Raw genomic sequence first — 20,662 nt, 5'->3', positions numbered from 1 at the left:
CCTTGAAATTAAATAAACGAGCGCGACGAACAAAACCCAACCGGGAAACCGTTTTCCCCCTTATTTGCCTCGGTGTAGCGTCACTTCCGGTACCCCCAGGCGCCTCGGTGCCGTCTCTAAACCTCCCCCCCTCTGCCCCCGCGACCCCGAACTTTGGTTCCGCCCGCAACTTTTTGGTTCCGCCCCCAACTCCTGGGTCCCCGCCGGACTCCTGGGTCCCTCCCGAACTCCTGGGTCCCTCCCGAACTCCTGGGTCCCCCCTCCCCCCCCAAATAAAGAAGAGTCCTCATTTCATTAACGGCGCAACTCGTTATAATTAATGAATAAGGCGGTAACGGGGGGGTGGCCGGGGGAGGGGCCGGTGGGGGGAGGGGCGGCGGCGCCGCTCGCATGCGGGGGGTGGGGGGAGGGGCGGCGGGTCAGGCCAGAGCAAGAACTGGGGGGGGGGGAGGGGACACGGGGGTCACCAATGTGGCCCCAATGTCCCCAATGTCCCCCCATTATCCTCATTGACCCCAATGTCCCCCCATTATCCCCATTGACCCCAATGTCTCCCCATTATCCCCGCTGACCCCATTGTCCCCATTATCTCCACGTCCCCCCAAGTGTCCCCAATGTCCCCATTGACCCCACTGTCCCCACCTCCCCAATGTCCCCCCATTGTCCCCATTGACCCCAATGTCCCCCATGACCCTCATGTCCCCCCAAGTGTCCCCATGTCCCCATTATCCCCAATGTCCCCCTGTCCCATTGTCCCCATGTCCCCTCCAGTGCCCCCATTGTCCCCATTGACCCCAATGTCCCCATTGACCCATTGTCCCCATTTCCCCCCACTGTCCCCATATCCCCATTGCCCCCCTGTCCCCCATTGCCCCCAATGTCCCCATTATTCCCAATGTCCCCATTGTCCCCTTGTGCCCATTGTCCCCATATCCCCCTATGAATCCCCAATGTCCCCCTCTGTCCCCATTTCCCATTATCCCCATATCCCCCCATTATCCCCATTGTCCCCACTGTCCCCATGTCCCCCCATTATTCCCCATGTCCCATTGTCCCCATTATCCCCAACGTCCCCATTTCCCCCCATTATCCCCATATTATCCCCATTGTCCCCATGTCCCCCCATTATCCAATGTCCCCATTGTCCCCATGTCCCAGCATTATTCCCCATGTCCCCCCATTGCCCCAATGTCCCCACTGCCCCAATGTCCCCATTATCCCAAATGTCCCCATTGACCCCACTGTCCCCATTGTCCTCATTGACCCCATGTCCCCCATTGCCCTCATTGACCCCATGTCCCCATTATCCCCAATGTCCCCATTGCCCTCATTGACCCCATGTCCCCCATTGCCCCCAATGTCCCCCCATATCCCCATGTCCCCATTATCCCCAATGTCCCCATTGCCCTCATTGTCCCCATGTCCCCATTATCCCCACTGTCCCCATTGTCCTCATTGACCCCATGTCCCCCATTGCCCTCATTGACCCCATGTCCCCATTATCCCCAATGTCCCCATTGACCCCATGTCCCCATTATCCCCAATGTCCCCATGTCCCCCATTGCCCCCAATGTCCCCCCATATCCCCATGTCCCCAATGTCCCCATTGACCTCATTGACCCCATGTCCCCCATTGCCCCCAATGTCCCCCCATATCCCCATGTCCCCATTATCCCCAATGTCCCCATGTCCCCCCATTGTCCCCAATGTCCCCAATGTCCCCTCACCGCTCAGCGCCTCCTGGGCGAAATACTTGACGTCCACGTCCTGATCCTGCGTCAGCTTCTCCAGCACCGGCTTCACCTCCGTCTGCAGCGTCCTGGGGACACCATGGGGACATTGGGGACATCGGGGACAATGGGGACATCAGGGACATTGGGGACAATGGGGACATTGGGGGGGATATGGGGACATGGGGACATGGGACACTGGGATATGACTTGGGGGCAGTGGGGCACTAGGACCCTGAGGGTCACTTGGGGTCACTGGGACATGGGGATAATGGGGACAATGGGGGACACTGTGGGGGACACTGGGGGGTCTTGGGGGGACAGTGGGGACATGGGGAATAATGGGGGGACATGGGGACAATGGGACACTGGGGGGACATTGGGGTGATGGGGATATGGGGGGGACATTGGGGGGACATGGGGATATGGGGACAATGGAGGACAATGGGGGGACAGGGGGATATGGGGACAATGGGGGACAACAAGGGACAATGGGGACAATGGGGGGACATGGGGGACAATGGAGGACAATGGGGGGACAATGGGGACAATGGGGGACAATGGGGACACACACACTGGGTGCACTCGGAGCCCAGTCTATGGCACATATCCCAATCTATACTGGTCTGCACTGGTCCATACTGGTCTGTACTGGTCTATACTGGTTTATACTGGTGTATACTGGTGTCTCACCCCTGGTCCAGCACGGGCCCCATGTGCTGTGGGTGCACTGGGAGCCCAGTCTATGGCACATATCCCACTCTATACTGGTCTACACTGGTCCATACTGGTCCGTACTGGTCCATACTGGTCTATACTGGTCTATACTGGTTTATACTGCTTTATACTGGTGTCTCACCCCTGGTCCAGCACGGGCCCCATGTGCTGTGGGTGCACTGGGAGCCCACTCTATGGCACATATCCCACTCTATACTGGTCTGCACTGGTCCATACTGGTCCGTACTGGTCCGTACTGGTCTATACTGGTCTATACTGGTTTATACTGCTTTATACTGGTGTCTCACCCCTGGTCCAGCATGGGCCCCATGTGCTGTGGGTGCACTGGGAGCCCACTCTATGGCACATATCCCACTCTATACTGGTCTGCACTGGTCCATACTGGTCCGTACTGGTCTGTACTGGTCTATACTGGTCTGTACTGGTTCATACTGGTTCATACTGGTGTCTCACCCCTGGTCCAGCACGGGCCCCATGTGCTGTGGGTGCACTGGGAGCCCACTCTATGGCACATATCCCACTCTATACTGGTCTGCACTGGTCCGTACTGGTCCGTACTGGTTTATACTGGTTTATACTGGTCTATACTGGTGTCTCACCCCTGGTCCAGCACGGGCCCGATGCGCTGCAGGGACTTGGCCACGTTGAAGCGCACGTTGGCCACGGCGTCGCCCGCCATGCGCAGGGCGGTGGGGAGGAGCTGCTGCCGCGTCACTTCCTGTCCCACCACCTCCGACAGCACCTGCGGACCCAGGAGTGCCCCATGGACCCAGGAGTGCCCCAGGGGACCCGGGAGTGCCCCATGGACCCGGGAGTGCCCCAAGGGAAAGAGGAGATAGGGAGGGAATCAAACGGGACCCAGGAGTTCAGGAGGGACCCAGGAGTCTGGGAGGGACCCAGGAGTGCCCCATGGACCCAGGAGTGCCCCAAGGGACCCAGGAGTGCCCCATGGACCCAGGAGTGCCCCAAGGGACTCAGGAGTTTGGGAGGGACCCAGGAGTGCCCCAAGGGACCCAGGAGTGCCCCACGGACCCAGGAGTGCCCCAAGGGACTCAGGAGTTTGGGAGGGACCCAGGAGTGCCCCAAGGGACCCAGGAGTGCCCCATGGACTCAGGAGTGCCCCAAGGGACCAAGGAGTCTGGGAGGGACCCAGGAGTGCCCCAAGGGACCCGGGAGTGCCCCATGGACCCAGGAGTGCCCCAAGGGACCCAGGAGTGCCCCATGGACCCAGGAGTGCCCCAAGGGACCCAGGAGTCTGGGAGGGACCCAGGAGTGCCCCAAGGGACCCGGGAGTGCCCCATGGACCCAGGAGTGCCCCAAGGGACCCAGGAGTCTGGGAGGGACCCAGGAGTGCCCCAAGGGACCCAGGAGTCTGGGAGGGACCCAGGAGTGCCCCATGGACCCAGGAGTGCCCCAAGGGACCAAGGAGTCTGGGAGGGACCCAGGAGTGCCCCAAGGGACCCGGGAGTGCCCCATGGACCCAGGAGTGCCCCAAGGGACCCAGGAGTTTGGGAGGGACCCAGGAGTGCCCCAAGGGACCCAGGAGTGCCCCAAGGGACCCAGGAGTGCCCCATGGACCCAGGAGTGCCCCGAGGAGCCCGGCGTCCGGCTCACGTTGATGCAGAAGAGCGTGGTCATGCGGTGCAGGTAGTTGGGGTCCCCGGCCATGGCCAGCACCTTGGGCACGATGGTGCCCTGCGCCCAGTCCTGCCCGAAGCGCTCCACCAGTTTGCGCAGGTTACTGGTGGCGGCCTCGCGGATGGCGTAAACTGGGGGGACACCAGTCACACCAGTTGGCTCAAACTGGGGCAGCAGGAACCCCCCAGAGCTCCCAGTAACCCCCTATGGTCCCCAGTAAATCCCTATGGTCCCCAGTATCTCCCTATGGCTCCCAGTAACCCCCTATGGTCCCCAGTAAATCCCTATGGTCCCCAGTATCTCCCTATGGCTCCCAGTAACCCCCTATGGCTCCCAATAACGCCCTATGGCCCCCAGTAACTCCCAGTAACCCCCTATGGCTCCCAATAACGCCCTATGGCTCCCAATAACGCCCTATGGCCCCCAGTAACTCCCAGTAACCCCCTATGGCTCCCAGTAACCCCCTATGGTCCCCAGTAACTCCCAGTACCCCCTATGGCTCCCATTAACTCCCAGTAACACCCTATGGTCCCCAGTATCTCCCAGTAACCCTCTATGGTCCCCAGTATCTCCCAGTATCTCCCAGTAACCCCCTATGGTCCCCAGTAACTCCCAGTACCCCCTATGGCTCCCAGTATCTCCCAGTAACCCTCTATGGTCCTCAGTAACCCCCTATGGTCCCCAGTATCTCCCAGTAACCCCCTATAGCTCCCAGTAACTCCCAGTAACCCGCCATGGTCCCCAGTATCTCCCAGTAACTCCCTATGGTCCCCAGTAACTCCCAGTAACCCCCTATGGTTCCCAGCAACCCCCTATGGTCACCAGTAACTCCCAGTAAGCCCCTATGGCTCCCAGTAGCTCCCAGTAATCCCCAGCAGGTTACTGGTGGCGGCCTCGCGGATGGCGTAAACTGGGGGGACACCAGTCACACCAGTTGGCTCAAACTGGGGAGCAGGAACCCCCCAGAGCTCCCAATAACCCCCTATGGTCCCCAGTAAATCCCTATGGTCCCCAGTATCTCCCTATGGCTCCCAGTAACCCCCTATGGTCCCCAGTAAATCCCTATGGTCCCCAGTATCTCCCTATGGCTCCCAGTAACCCCCTATGGTCCCCAGTAGCTCCCAGTAACCCCCTATGGTTCCCAGCAACCCCCTACGGTCACCAGTAACTCCCAGTAACCCCCTATGGCTCCCAGTATCCCCCAATAACTCTCTATGGTTCCCAGTATCTCCCAGTAACCGCCTATGGTCCCCAGTAACTCCCAGTAACCCCCTATGGCTCCCAGTATCCCCCAATAACTCTCTATGGTCCCCAGTATCTCCCAGTAACTCCCTATGGTCCCCAGTAACTCCCAGTAACCCTCTATGGTCCCCAGTAAATCCCTATGGTCCCCAGTAACTCCCAGTAACCCCCTATGGTTCCCAGCAACCCCCTATGGTCCCCAGTAGCTCCCAGTAACCCCCTATGGTCCCCAGTAACTCCCAGTAACTCCCTATGGCTCCCAGTATCCCCCAATAACTCTCTATGGTTCCCAGTATCTCCCAGTAACCCCCTATGGCTCCCAGTAGCTCCCAGTAACCCCCTATGGCTCCCAGTAACCCCCTATGGCTCCCAGTAACCCCCTATGGCTCCCAGTAGCTCCCAGTAACCCCCTATGGCTCCCAGTAACCCCCAGTAACTGCCAGTATCTCCCAGTAAGTCCCTCACTAGGAAACCAGTAACTCCCAGTAACTCCAGTAATCCCCTATGGCTCCCAGTAGCACCCAGTATCTCCCAGTAACTCCCTATGGTCCCCAGTCACTCCCAGTATCTCCCAGTAACTCCCAGTAAGCCCCAATGGCTCCCAGTAACATCCCCCAACCCAGAAGGGGACCCAGGTGTCCGAGGGACCCAGGAGTTCGGGGAGGACCCAGGAGTCCGGGAGGGACCCAGGAGTTCGGGAGGGACCCAGGAGTTCTGGAGGGGACCCAGGAGTCCGAGAGGGACCCAGGAGTTCGGGAGGGACCCAGGAGTCCGGGAGGGACCCAGGAGTTCGGGGAGGGGACCCAGGAGTTCGGGGAGGACCCAGGAGTCCGGGAGGGACCCAGGAGTTCGGGAGGGACCCAGGAGTTCGGGAGGGGACCCAGGCGTCCGGGAGGGACCCAGGAGTTCGGGGAGGGACCCAGGAGTTCAGGAGGGGACCCAGGAGTTCAGGAGGGGACCCAGGAGTTCGGGAGGGACCCAGGAGTTCGGGGAGGGGACCCAGGAGTTCGGGGAGGACCCAGGAGTCCGGGAGGGACCCAGGAGTTCGGGGAGGGGACCCAGGAGTTCGGGGAGGACCCAGGAGTCCGGGAGGGACCCAGGAGTTCGGGAGGGACCCAGGAGTTCAGGAGGGGACCCAGGCGTCCGGGAGGGACCCAGGAGTTCGGGGGGGACCCAGGAGTTCTGGAGGGGACCCAGGAGTCCGGGAGGGACCCAGGCGTCCGGGCTCACCGTGATCCACCAGCCAGGCCATACAGAGCGAGTTCAGCTTCTCATCGAAAAACTCCACACCCTGCGGGGTAAAACCAGTATAAACCAGTATGAACCAGTATAAACCAGTATGAACCACTATGAACCGCTGTGAACCACTACGAACCAGTATGAATTGATATGTACCAGTATGAACCAGTACCCCACCAGTACGGACCAAGAGAGAACAGTGGCCCCTCCCAGTCCTTCCCAGTTCATCCCAGTATGGGATCATGCTCCCAGTTGATCCCAGTATATACCAGTTCCCTCCCAAGCTACCTCAGTGCCTCCCAGTTCATCCCAGTCGATCCCAGTCTCTTCCCAGTGTCTCCAAGTTCATGCCAGTGTCCTCCCAGTACCCCCCCATACTGCCCAATATCATCCTCCCAGTTCATCCCAGTCTCTCCCAGTTCATCCCAGTACCCCCCCCATACTGCCCCGTATCAGTCTCCCAGTGCCTCCCAGTCCATCCCAGTGCCTCCCAGTGCCCCCATACTGCCCCATATCACCCTCCCAGTGCCTCCCAGTTCATCCCAGTGCCTCCCAGTGCCCTCATACTGCCCCATATCACCCTCCCAGTGCCTCCCAGTTCATCCCAGTGCCCCCCCATGCTGCCCCATATCATCCTCCCAGTTCATCCCAGTCTCTCCCAGTGCCTCCCAGTACAACCAAAGAAGCCTGTAGAGCCCTCCCAGTTTCTCCCAGTTCATCCCAGTGCCCCCCCATGCTGCCCCATATCATCCTCCCACTTCATCCCAGTCTCTCCCAGTGCCTCCCAGTACAACCAAAGAAGCCTGTAGAGTCTTCCCAGTGCCTCCCAGTGCCCCATACTGCCCCATATCACCCTCCCAGTGCCTCCCAGTTCATCCCAGTGCCCCTATACTGCCCCATATCACCCTCCCAGTGCCTCCCAGTTCATCCCAGTGCCCCTATACTGCCCCATATCACCTTCCCAGTGTCTCCCAGTTCATCCCAGTGCCCCCATACTGCCCCATATCACCCTCCCAGTGCCCCCATACTGCCCCATATCACCTTCCCAGTGCCTCCCAGTGCCCCCATATTGCCCCATATCACCCTCCCAGTGTCTCCCAGTGCCTCCCAGTGCCCCCATACTGCCCCATATCACCCTCCCAGTGCCCCCATACTGCCCCATATCACCTTCCCAGTGCCTCCCAGTGCCCCTATACTGCCCCATATCACCCTCCCAGTGTCTCCCAGTTCATCCCAGTACCCCCATACTGCCCCATATCACCCTCCCAGTGCCCCCATACTGCCCCATATCACCTTCCCAGTGCCTCCCAGTGCCCCCATATTGCCCCATATCACCCTCCCAGTGTCTCCCAGTGCCTCCCAGTGCCCCCATACTGCCCCATATCACCCTCCCAGTGCCACCCAGTGCCCCCATATTGCGCCATATCACCCTCCCAGTGCCTCCCAGTGCCCCCATACTGCCCCATATCACCCTCCCAGTGCCTCCCAGTGCCCCTATACTGCCCCATATCACCTTCCCAGTGCCCCCATACTGCCCCATATCACCCTCCCAGTGCCTCCCAGTGCCCCCATACTGCCCCATATCACCCTCCCAGTGCCTCCCAGTTCATCCCAGTGCCTCCCAGTGCCCCCATACTGCCCCATATCACCCTCCCAGTGCCTCCCAGTGCCCCCATACTGCCCCATGTCACCTTCCCAGTGCCCCCATACTGCCCCATATCACCCTCCCAGTGCCTCCCAGTGCCCCCATATTGCCCCATATCACCCTCCCAGTGCCCCCATACTGCCCCATATCACCCTCCCAGTGCCACCCAGTGCCCCCATACTGCCCCATATCACCCTCCCAGTGCCACCCAGTGCCCCCATACTGCCCCATATCACCCTCCCAGTGCCTCCCAGTTCATCCCAGTGCCTCCCAGTGCCCCCATACTGCCCCATATCATCCTCCCAGTGCCTCCCAGTGCCCCCATATTGCCCCATATCACCCTCCCAGTGCCCCCATACTGCCCCATATCACCCTCCCAGTGCCTCCCAGTGCCCCCATAACAACCCATATCACCCTCCCAGTTCATCCCAGTGCCTCCCAGTGCCCCCAGTCTCACCAGTTGCCCGGCCAGCAGCGGCATGTACTCGATGATGGCCAAGCGCACGCGCCACTTGGCGTCCTCGGCCAGCTCCACGATGGCCGGGAGCAGCGACTGCGAGAGCTGCCGGATGCCGATCACCTCGTTCACGCAGTCCAGGTTGGAGATGATGTTCAGACGGACCTCGGGACACTGCGGACAGACGGACAGCGCGGGGACGTTGGGGGGAGGCACCCACGGGGGGCGGGTGGGGGATACTGGGGATACTGGGGGGGAAACTGGTCAGGTCCAGGTTGGAGATGATGTTCAGGAGAACCTTGGGACACTGAATAGGGGACAAAAGACATGGGGGGGCCAGACCGTAGGGCACCCCATGAATGGGCCCCGTGGGAACAGGAATCGTCATGAATGGAACCTCCCAATGGGCCTCATGGGAACAGGAACCCCCATGAATGGGCCCCGTGGGAACCACAACCCCATGAATGGAACCCCCACGGGAACCAGAACCCCATGAATGGAACCCCATGAATGGGCCTCATGGGAACAGGAACCCCCATGAATGGGCCTCATGGGAACAGGAACCCCCATGAATGGGCCCCGTGGGAACCGGAACCCCATGAATGGGACGTGTGGGAACCAGAATCCCCATGAATGGACCCCATGGGAACCAGAACCCCCATGAATGGAACCCCCATGAATGGGCCCCACGGGAACCAGAACCCCATGAATGGAACCCCCATGAATGGGCCTCATGGGAACAGGAACCCCCATGAATGGGCCCCGTGGGAACCACAACCCCATGAATGGAAGCCCCACGGGAACCAGAACCCCATGAATGGAACCCCATGAATGGGCCTCATGGGAACAGGAACCCCCATGAATGGGCCTCATGGGAACAGGAACCCCCATGAATGGGCCCCGTGGGAACCGGAACCCCATGAATGGGACGTGTGGGAACCAGAACCCCCATGAATGGACCCCGTGGGAACCAGAACCCCATGAATGGAACCCCCATGGGAACAGGAACCCCATGAATGGAACCCCCATGAATGGAACCCCCATGAATGGGCCTCATGGAAACCAGAACCCCCATGAATGGACCCCACGGGAACCAGAACCCCATGAATGGAACCCCCATGAATGGGCCTCATGGGAACAGGAACCCCCATGAATGGGCCCCGTGGGAACCACAACCCCATGAATGGGACGTGTGGGAACCAGAACCCCATGAATGGAACCCCCATGAATGGGCCCCGTGGGAACTGGAACCCCATGAATGGGCACCGTGGGAACCAGAATCTCCATGAATGGGCCCCGTGGGAACCAGAACCCCATGAATGGAACCCCCATGAATGGGCCCCATGGGAACAGGAACCCTCATGAATGGAACGCCCATGAATGGGCCCCATGGGAACAGGAACCCTATGAATGCAACCCCCATGAATGGGCCCCATGGGAACAGAAACCCCATGAATGGAAGCCCCATGAATGGGCCCCATGGGAACAGAAACCCCATGAATGGAAGCCCCATGAATGGGCCCCGTGGGAACCACAACCGCATGAATGGAACCCCCATGAATGGGCCCCATGGGAACCAGAACCCCATGAATGGGCAGCTGAACATGAGCTCCAACCCAACCCATTCCCTCCCAGTTTCCCCCCAGTATCCCCTCCCAGCACCCCAGAACTGTCCCCACAGTGTCCCCAGGTGCCACCACGATGTCCCCTGGTGCCCCCAGTGTCCCCTTAGTGCCCCAAGGTACAAGTGAAGATCAACCTGATCTGACCAGTTCACCCCCAGTATCCCCTACCACCACCCCATAGCTGCCCCCTCAGTGTCCCCAAGTGCCACCACTGTCCCCAATGTCCCCTTAGCGTCCCAAGGCCCATCTGAACATCACCTCCAACTGTCCCAAAGGTGTCTCCAAAGCGTCCCCAAATGTCCCTAAAGTGTCTCCAAATGGCCCCAAAGTGTCTCCAAATGTCCCTAAACTGTCCCCAGGGTGTCCCCAAGGTGTCCCCACCTCGTCCTTGAGCTGCGCGAGGAACAGGGGCAGCAGATGCTCCACCGTGTTGTCCTTGCCCAGGATTGGGGACAGTCCCATGATGACCGAGGCCAGAGCGGACTTGACGTGTTGGTTGGCGTCAGAAACCAGTTCCTGGGGACATGGGGACATTGGGGACATTGGGGACATGGGAACAAACATGGGGACATAGGGACATTGGGACGGACATGGGGGTATATGGGGACATTGGGATATGGGGACATAGGGGAAATGGGGGGACACTGGGAGACATGGGGATATGGGACAGGGGGATATGTGGGACACTAAGGGGACATCGGGGACATTGGGACAGACATGGGGACATTGGGGGACACTGGGGGACATTAGAGGACATCGTGGGGACATTGGAGACTGGGGAATATGGGGGGACATGGGGACATTGGGGATATGGGGGGACATGGGGACATTGGGGGACAATGGGGGACATGGGGACATTGAGGACAGGGGGATATGAGGGAACATGGGGATAATGGGGGGACATGGGTATAATGGGGGGACAATGGGGGACATGGGGACATTGGGGACAGAGGGGATATGGGGGAACATGGGGATAATGGGGGACATGGGGGGACAAGGGGGGACATTGGGGACGGGGGGATATGGGGGGACAAAGGGGGACATGGGGACATTGGAGACAGGGGGATATGGGGGGACATAGGGATAATGGGGGGACATTGGGGGGACAGTGAGATATGGGGACACAAATACAGGGGAACATTGGGGGAATATGGGGGGGTCAGGATGTCCCTTCCTCCCCCCCCGCCATGTCCCCAAGTGTCCCAAATGTCCCCACCTTGATGCAGGGCAGGATCTGGCCCATGATCACGGCCTCGCGACAGTCGGGTGACAAATTCTCGCAGAACTCTGGGGACAAAGCGACAACGGGTTGGGGACAACGGCCCTTGGGGACACCAGAGGGACCCTTGGGGACACGTTGAGCTTTGTCCCCCATCCCAAACCCCCAGATTTGGGGCCCAAACTGAGCAGATTTGGCCCCAAAAGCTGGTGGTTTGGTGATGGGGACACGGGGAGGGACCCAGGCATTCGGGGGGGAACACAGGAGTGAGCCGAGGGACCCAGGAGTTCGGGAGGGACCCAGGAGTTTTGGAGGGACCCGGGAGTTCGGGAGGGACCCAGGAGTTCGGGAGGGACCCAGGAGTTCGGGAGGGGACACAAATAGGGGACTCAGGCATCGGGGGTGGACCCAGGAGTTTACAAGGGACCCAGGAGTGCCCCACGGACCCAAGAGTTCAGGAGGGACCCAGGAGTTTGGGAGGGACCCAGGCATCCGGAAGGGACCCAGGAGTTCGGGAGGGGATCCAGGAGTTTGGGGCGGAACCAGAAAGTTGGGGGCAGAACCAAAAAGTTGGGGGAGGAACCAAAATTCAGGGTCACGGGGGCAGAGGGGAGGGGGTTTAGCGGTTGCACCGAGGCGCCTGGGGGGACCGGAAGTGATGTTACACCGAGGCAAATGGAACCGGAAATGGACACTGTGGAGCTCCCAGGGGGGTTTTTTTGGGGGGGGTTCGAGGGGGACCCAGGAGTTCGGGGAGGGACCCAGGAGTTCGGGAGGGGACCCAGGAGTTCGGGGAGGGACCCAGGCGTTCTACACTGACCTTTGACCTTGTGTGAGGCCGCCGCCCGCACCTCGGCCTCGCAATCCTTCATCAGACTCTGGAAAGCGCCCACCAGGTCGGATTTGGTGATTTCGGGGCCAACGGCGCGTTGGAGCTGGGGGTCAAAGGTCACAGGGGGGTCCCCAAAGTGTCCCCAAGGGTCACCCGGGGTCACCCCCCTAAAAAACTCCACGAAAATCGCACTAAAATGGCCCAAAATAGCCCCAAAAATGCCCCGAATGGCGACGTAACTCACCCCAAAGCAGCTCTTAATGTCCCCATTTGTCCCCAAATTGTCCCAAAATGTCCCCAAAGGCTCTGTAAATGTCCCCAAAGTGCCTCTAATTGGCCCTAAATGGCCTTAAGTGGCCCCAAACTGGGCAAAAATGGCCCCCAAAAAACCCCAAAGTGGCCCCAAATTGTCCCCAAATATCCTTTAATGGCCCCAAATGTGTCCCCAAAATGTCCCAAACTGTCCCCAAACAGCCTTTAATGTCCCCTCAGTGACAACAAATGTCCCCAAAGTGTCTCCAAAACAGCCAAAAATGGCCCCAAACTGACCCCAAAATGTCCCTAACCTGCCCCCAAATTGTTCCCTAAGTGTCCCCAAATGTCCCCCAAGTGTCCCCAAGTGTCCTTCAATGTCCCAAGTGTGTCCCCAAACATCCCCACAATGTCCCAAAGTCGCCCAAATCCTCTTTAAAATGTCCCCAAATGCCCTTTAATGTCCTCAATGTGTTCCCAAAACGTCCCTTAACTGTTCATAAACACACCAAAATGTCCTTTAGTATCCCCAAAATGTCCCCAAATCTCCCTAAACTGTCTCCAAACGCCCCAAAATGCCTCAAACTGTCCTCTAATGTCCCCAAAGTGTCCCCAAACATCCCCACAATGTCCCCAGGGTGTCCCCAAGTCTCCCTAAACTGCCTCCAAATGCCCCAAACTGCCCCCAAATGTCCCCAAAGTGCCCCAAACTCCACCCAAAAAGTGTCCCCAAAGTGTCCCCAAAGTGTCCCCACCTCGGTGAACTTGTCGGCCACCATGTAGCGCACCCTCCAGGACTTGTCCTCGGCCGCCTGGCGCAGCGTGGGCATCACCAGCGGCTCCAGCTCCTCCTGCGGCAGCAGCTGCGCGATGCTCACGCACGCCTCCACCGCCAGGAGGCGCACCGAGTCCTGCGGGGGACCCAGGAGTTCGGGGGGGGACCCAGGAGTTCGGGGGGGGGACCCAGGAGTTCGGGGAGGGATGAGGAAGTTGGGGGCGGAACCAAAAAGTTGGTGGAGGAACCAAAGTTCAGGGTCGGGGGGGCAGAGAGGGGGAGGTTTAGAGGTGGCACTGAGGCGCTTAGGGGGACCGGAAGTGATGTTACACCGAGGCAAATGGAGGGGAAACAGGCGGTTTGGGGCTCCCAGGGGGATTTTGGGGGGGGGTTGGGGGGACCCAGGAGTTCAGGGAGGGACCCAGGAGTTCGGGGGGGGACCCAGGAGTTCGGGGAGGGATGAGGAAGTTGGGGGCGGAACCAAAAAGTTGGGGGAGGAACCAAAGTTCAGGGTCGGGGGGGCAGAGAGGGGGAAGTTTAGAGGTGGCACTGAGGCGCTTAGGGGGACCGGAAGTGATGTTGCACCGAGGCAAATGGGGCAGAAACGGGCGGTTCGGGGCTTCAAGGGGGATTTTTTGGAGGGTTTAGGGGGACCCAGGCGTCCGGGAGGGACCCAGGAGTTCGGGAGGGACCCAGGAGTGCGGGGAGGGACCCAGGAGTGCGGGGAGGGGACCCAGGAGTGCGGGGAGGGGACCCAGGAATTCAGGAGGGACCAAGGAGTTCTGGGGGGGACCCAGGAGTGCCCCAATGGACCCAGGTGTCTGGGAGGGACCCAGGAGATCAGGAGGGACCCAGGCGTCCAGGAAGGACCCAGGAGCTTGAGAGGGGACCCAGGCGTCCGGGAGAGACCCAGGAGCTTGAGATGGGACCCAGGCATTTGGGAAGGACCCAGGAGTCCGGGGAGGGACCCAGGAGTCCAAGTGATAGGGATGGAAACCAGGACTTTGTGAGGAACCCAGGAATTTGGGAGGGACCCAGGAGTTCAGGGGGGGACCAAGGAGTTTGGGAGGGGACCCAGGAGTTTGGGAGGGGACCCAGGTATCCGGGGGAAGGGGGAACCCAGGCGTCCGGGCCCCGCCCACCTGCTCGTCGGCCGCCAGGCTGCTGAACATGGGGATGATCTCGCTCTTGACGTGCTCCAGCTCCAGTACTTTGGCGAACTCGCCCAGTTTGGAGGCGGCCGCGCGGCGAACCATGGGGGTGTCGTCCGAGCAGAGGTTGCGGAAGTACCTGGGGACATCATGGGGACATCGTGGGGACACTTTGGGGACACCCTGGGGTCACCACAACCACCTCATGAATCAATGAGAAGAGTAAGAACCCAACAGGAAGACTCTGTGGTCAATGCAACCCAACTCAACATTGACTTGAGGCCACCAATATCGACTTGAGACCACCAAGGTTGACTTGGGGACATCAAGGTTGGGTTGGGGACACTCTATGGGGTCACCACAACCGCCTCAAGAACCAATGACAAGAGTAAGAACCCAACGGGAAGACTCTGTGGTCAATGCAACCCAACTCAACATTGACTTGAGGCCACCAACACTGACTTGAGACCACCAAGGTTGACTTGGGGACATCAAGGTTGGGTTGGGGACATCAAGGTTGGGTTGGGGACACTCTATGGGGTCACCACAACCACCTCATAACCCAATGAGAAGAGGAAGAACCCAATGGGAAGACCCTGTGGCCAATGCAACCCAACCCAAATGACACCAAGTGCCATTGTGGCTGACCTGGGGACATCAAGGTTGACTTGGGGACATTCAGGTTGGGTTGGGGACACAATGGTTGACTTGGGGACACTCTATGGGGTCACCACAACCATCTCATGAACCAATGAGAAGAGGAAGAACCCAATGGGAAGACCCTGTGGACAACGCAACCCAACCCAACGTTGACTTGAGGCCACCAAGGTTGACTTGGGGACACCCAGGTTGGGTTGGGGACACCATGAAGCGGTTGGGGACTTACCATGGGGTCACCACAACCACCTCATGAACCCAATGAGAACCTCAAGAACCCAATGGGAAGACCCTGAGACCAACCCAACCCAACACAAAGTTGCTGTAGGGCCACCACGGTTGACTTGGGGACAGCAAGGTTGACTTGGGGACACAATGGTTGACTTGGGGACACCGCGGTTGACTTCAGGACACTCTATGGGGTCACCACAACCACCTCATAACGCAATGACAAGCCCAAGAACCCAACGGGAAGACGCTGGTGTCAACCCAACCCAACCCAAAGTTGCTGTAAGGCCACCACGGTTGACTTGGGGACAGCAAGGTTGACTTGGGGACACAATGGTTGACTTGGGGACACCGCGGTTGACTTCAGGACACTCTATGGGGTCACCACAACCACCTCATAATGCAATGACAAGCCCAAGAACCCAACGGGAAGACGCTGGTGTCAACCCAACCCAACCCAAAGTTGCTGTAAGGCCACCACGGTTGACTTGGGGACAGCAAGGTTGACTTGGGGACACAATGGTTGACTTGGGGACACCGCGGTTGACTTCAGGACACTCTATGGGGTCACCACAACCACCTCATAATGCAATGACAAGCCCAAGAACCCAACGGGAAGACTCTGGTGTCAACCCAACCCAACCCAAAGTTGCTGTAGGGCCACCACGGTTGACTTGGGGACAGCAAGGTTGACTTGGGGACACAATGGTTGACTTGGGGACACCGCGGTTGACTTCAGGACACTCTATGGGGTCACCACAACCACCTCATAATGCAATGACAAGCCCAAGAACCCAACGGGAAGACGCTGGTGTCAACCCAACCCAACCCAAAGTTGCTGTAAGGCCACCATGGTTGACTTGGGGACACCACGGAGGACTCGGGGACACGGGGGACGTCACTCACTGTCGCAGCTCGGCCTTGACGGGGCTGGAGACGCGGGGGTAGCAGACGCTGAAGAGCCCGCAGGCCGAGGTGCGCGACGTGAACCAATCGCCGCCCGCCAGGCGCTTCACCAGGGGGACAAAGTGACCTTCCAGGTCAGGGGGCGAGTGCTCGTGGGACACGGCGCGTAGAGACTCCACCGCCTTGTCCCGCACCACCGTCTCCTCCACCGTGGCCAGGCTCTCCAGAGGGGGCTGCAGGGGGACACAACGGGGTCGTATGTGGCATCAAATGTCACTAAGAGCCACCAAAACCAACCTGAGATCCACCAAATCGAGGCCAAGATCCAACCAACCCAACCTAAGATCCAACCAACTCAACCCAACGTCAACCAACCCAACCCAACGTCAACCAACTCAACCCAATGTCAACCAACCCAACATCAACCAACTCAACCCAACGTCAACCAACCCAACCCAACGTCAACCAACCCAACGTCAACCAACCCAATCCAAGATCCAATCAACTCAAGCCAACGTCAACCAACTCAAGCCAACGTCAACCAACCCAACCCAACGTCAACCAACCCAACCCAATGTCAACCAACCCAACGTCAACCAACCCAACCCAAGATCCAATCAACCCAACCCAACATCAACCAACTCAACCCAACGTCAACTAACCCAACCAAACGTCAACCAACCCAACCCAACGTCAACCAACCCAACCCAACGTCAACCAACCCAACCCAATGTCAACCAACCCAAACCAACGTCAACCAACCCAACCCAACGTCAACCAACTCAACCCAATGTCAACCAACTCAAGCCAACGTCAACCAACCCAACATCAACCAGCTCAACCCAACATCAACCAGCTCAACCCAACATCAACCAGCTCAACCCAACGTCAACTAACCCAACCAAACGTCAACCAACCCAACCCAACGTCAACCAACCCAACCCAACGTCAACCAACCCAACCCAATGTCAACCAACCCAAACCAACGTCAACCAACTCAACTCAACGTCAACCAACCCAACCCAACGTCAACCAACCCAACCCAATGTCAACCAACCCAACATCAACCAGCTCAACCCAACATCAACCAGCTCAACCCAACATCAACCAGCTCAACCCAACATCAACCAACTCAACCCAACGTCAACCAACTCAACCCACGATCCAATCAACCCAACCCAACATCAACCAACCCAACCCAATGTCAACCAGCTCAACCCAACGTCAACCAACCCAACCCAACGTCAACCAACCCAACCCAACGTCAACCAACCCAACCCAACGTCAACCAACCCAACCCAACGTCAACCAACCCAACCCAACGTCAACCAACCCAACCCAACGTCAACCAACCCAACCCAACGTCAACCAACCCAACCCAACGTCAACCAACCCAACCCAATGTCAACCCGACATCCCACCATGGAACTAAATGTCACTCTAGATCATCTCAATGATGTTCTGAAGACCCTAATGTCACCTTAGAACTTCATAGGGGTCATCCCAACACGGGGACAACCCCCAATAAGGTTATTTGTGTCACCAAGAGCCACCAAAAGCAACTCAAGATCCAACCAACCCAACCCAAGATCCAACCAACCCAACCCAGGGTCAACCTGACGTCCCACCATGTCACTCTAGATCATCTCAATCATGTTCTGAAGATCCCAGTGTCACCCTAGGAGTTCATGAGGGTCACACCAACAAGGTGACACCCCAAAAAGGTCACACGTGTCCACAAATGTCCCCAAGACCCACCCAACCCAACCCAACGTCAACCAACCCAATGTCCCCCGTGAAGACCCCAGTGTCACTTTAAGGACCCCAATGTCACCCACAATGGTCATGGGGTCCCCAAGGGGTCACCCCAACGTGGTGACACCCCAAGAATGTCACACATGTCCCCAAATGTCCCCAAGACCCACCCAACCCAATGTCAATCCAACCCAACGTCAACCAACACAACGTCCTCCATGAAGACCCCAACGTCACTTTGAGGACCTCCTCGTGTTCCCAGTGCCCCCCGAGTGCTCCCAGTGCCCTCCCAGTGCTCCCAGTGCCCCCCCAGTGCTCCCAGCACCCCCCACCCCCCCTCCCAGTCTTCCCAGTCCCCCCAGTACCAGCAAACAGTGGACGAACTCGGGTCCCCCCACCAGCGCCGTGAAGGTCCCCAGTTGCTCAGCCAGGGCCAGCAGCACCTCATCCTCATCGTAGATGGTGTCTGGGACAATGGGGGGACATTGGGGTCACCCCCCACCCCCCTAAACCCCGCCCACTCCCTTAAACCCCACCCACCCCTTTAAACCCCGCCCACCACCCATAAAACCCCATTGAAGTAGTTGGATTGGAAGGGGGGGGGGCTGTTGGTTTAAGGGAGTGGGGTTGGGGTTGGGGGGCGTGGCTTAGGAACTTGACCCCACCCACCCAACCCATAGGACCCCCCCGGAAGATTCGAGGCCCTCCCATTGGCTACCGGTGAGGAAGGGGAGGAGCTCGCTGCGCGTGCGCTCGACGCCCAGGGCCAGCGCGATGGTCGAGAGCTTCTTGATGCTGTTGAGACGGAGCTGGGGGGGGAAATGGGTCAGGATTTGCCCCCCAGGGGGGGGATAAAGACCCTGGAGGGGGGGGACACACCCCTGGGGGGGTAAATTATATAGGAGGGGAATAAAGAGCTTTTGGGGGGGGATAAAGCTCATTTGAGGGCGATAAATCACATATAGGAGAAATAAACCACATATAGGGGGAATAAACCACATACAGGGGGAATAAACCACACTGAGGGGGAATAAACCACATTGAGGGGGGGGAATAAATCACATATAGAGGGAATAAACCACATTGAGGGGGGGGAATAAACCACATTGGGGGAGAATAAATCACATATAGGGAAGATAAATCACATATAGGGAAAATAAATCAGATATAGGGAGAATAAACCACATCTGGGGGGCAATAAGCCACATACAAGGGGAATAAATCACATATAAGGGCAATAAACTATACGTTGGGGGGAATAAATCACATTGGGGGGAATAAATCACATATAAGAAGAATAGACCACATATACGAAGAATAAATCACATATAAGGTGAATAAGCCCTATATAAGTGGTATAAAGACCCTTTGGGGGAGAATAAACCACATATAAGGGGAATAAACAACATATAAGGGGAATAAAGACCCTTTAGGGGAGAATAAACCACATTTAAGGGCAATAAATCACATATAAAAGGAATAAACCACATCTGGGGGGGAATAAAGACCCTTTAGGGGGGAATAAACCAACCTGGAGGGGGGGGAAAAGACCATTTGGGGCAAATAGAGACCCTATGGGGGTAAGTAGAGACCCCATGGGGGCAAATAAGGACCCTATGTGGTCAAATGAAGACCCTATGGGGCAAATAAAGAACCTTATGGGGCAATTAAAGACCCTCCTGGGGCAAATAAAGACCCTCCTGGGGTAGAAACCCGCCCCCCTCCCACCTGAGCCAATCAGGACCCTCGTCTCACGGAGCCGCAGCACTGCAGCAGCAGAGACGAGCCTCCCCATTGGCTGCGCGCACCCGCCCCCCCGCCCACGTCGCCCGCCGGCCAATGGCGGCCGCCGCCTGCTCGTTCTCCCGCTCCCATTGGTCGGCAGCGGGAGAGACGCGCGGCCCCGCCGGCAGGAGGCGCCGCGGAGCCTGGGGGGGGGGGGGGGTGGGCAATTCCCCCTTCGGCGTGTCTTGACCAATCAGGAGCCCTCACACAAAATCATGCAAGGCCCGCGAACCTATCAGCTTGCGCCTCTCATCCCCACCACCGCCGCGAGGGTCGGGGATGAGGAACCCCCTCAGAAATACGTAACGCCGCTCCCCATTGGCCCGCGCCTCAGTGGGGGCAGCCGCCGCAGCCAACCACAGCGGCCGTTTCATAGCGCGCCACCGCCATTACGGCAGCGCCGGGCGGCGGCGGCGCCCGGAGGGTCCAGAGCGAAGCCGGAGACCCAAAACCGAGCCCCGGGGGAAGCGGAACCGAGGGGCCGCTCGCCGGTACCTGCACGTCCTCGTTGCGCAGCTCGTCGATAAGGACGGCGATGGGATAGAGCGAATCGTCGCCGTCCGCCGCCGCCATCTTGTCCGCCCGCTGCCGCCGCCCCGCTCCGAGGGGCCGTACGGGGCCGCCCGCCCCGCCCCTGCAGGGCCTCCCGAGCGCTGATTGGCTGGCGACCCCACAGCGCCCGCCCCTCGCCTCTCGCTATTGGTTAGAGGGTGGGGAAGCCACGCCCGCTCGCCGCTGGCCGCGCCCCCCCTGCGGAGGCTCGGCCGCTGCCCCGCCTCGGCTGCTGA

General features: G+C 58.8%; 1 protein-coding gene across 2 annotated transcripts; it reads right to left on the bottom strand.

The window, feature by feature from the left end:
* Positions 1 to 289: 289 nt before the first annotated feature.
* Positions 290 to 20,526, bottom strand: PPP2R1A (protein phosphatase 2 scaffold subunit Aalpha). 2 transcript variants are annotated; one of them, XM_065859691.2, is made up of 15 exons: positions 20,370 to 20,526; positions 18,808 to 18,898; positions 18,455 to 18,555; positions 16,335 to 16,567; positions 14,535 to 14,682; positions 13,373 to 13,528; positions 12,354 to 12,468; positions 11,531 to 11,601; positions 10,696 to 10,830; positions 8,690 to 8,863; positions 6,579 to 6,639; positions 4,083 to 4,237; positions 3,068 to 3,210; positions 1,728 to 1,819; positions 290 to 436 (listed from the first exon to the last, which is right to left on the bottom strand). In XM_065859691.2, the coding sequence occupies exons 1-15, from the start codon at positions 20,445 to 20,447 to the stop codon at positions 420 to 422; spliced, it is 1,770 nt and encodes a 589-aa protein (XP_065715763.1). In that variant the 5' UTR covers positions 20,448 to 20,526; the 3' UTR covers positions 290 to 419. The 2 variants fall into 2 exon arrangements, with proteins under 2 accessions (XP_065715763.1, XP_071656615.1); XM_071800514.1 differs by lacking the exons at positions 290 to 436; positions 1,728 to 1,819; positions 3,068 to 3,210; positions 4,083 to 4,237 and adding an exon at positions 4,934 to 5,016.
* Positions 20,527 to 20,662: the final 136 nt, after the last annotated feature.

The sequence above is a fragment of the Patagioenas fasciata genome, chromosome 31 (assembly GCF_037038585.1).
Source record: "Patagioenas fasciata isolate bPatFas1 chromosome 31, bPatFas1.hap1, whole genome shotgun sequence".
NCBI classification, from domain to species: Eukaryota; Metazoa; Chordata; class Aves; order Columbiformes; family Columbidae; genus Patagioenas; species Patagioenas fasciata.
This window is presented reverse-complemented; position numbering and strand designations above follow the sequence as displayed.

Coding starts and splice junctions, on each gene's coding strand:
- PPP2R1A (XM_065859691.2), bottom strand. CDS start 20,447: ATGGCGGCGGCGGACGGCGACGATTCGCTCTATCCCATCGCCGTCCTT. Junction 8,864..10,695: donor TCGCGCAGCTCAAGGACGAG/GTGGGGACACCT, acceptor GTCTGTCCGCAG/TGTCCCGAGGTCCGTCTGAA. Junction 3,211..4,082: donor CCACGCTCTTCTGCATCAAC/GTGAGCCGGACG, acceptor CTGGGTCCGCAG/GTGCTGTCGGAGGTGGTGGG.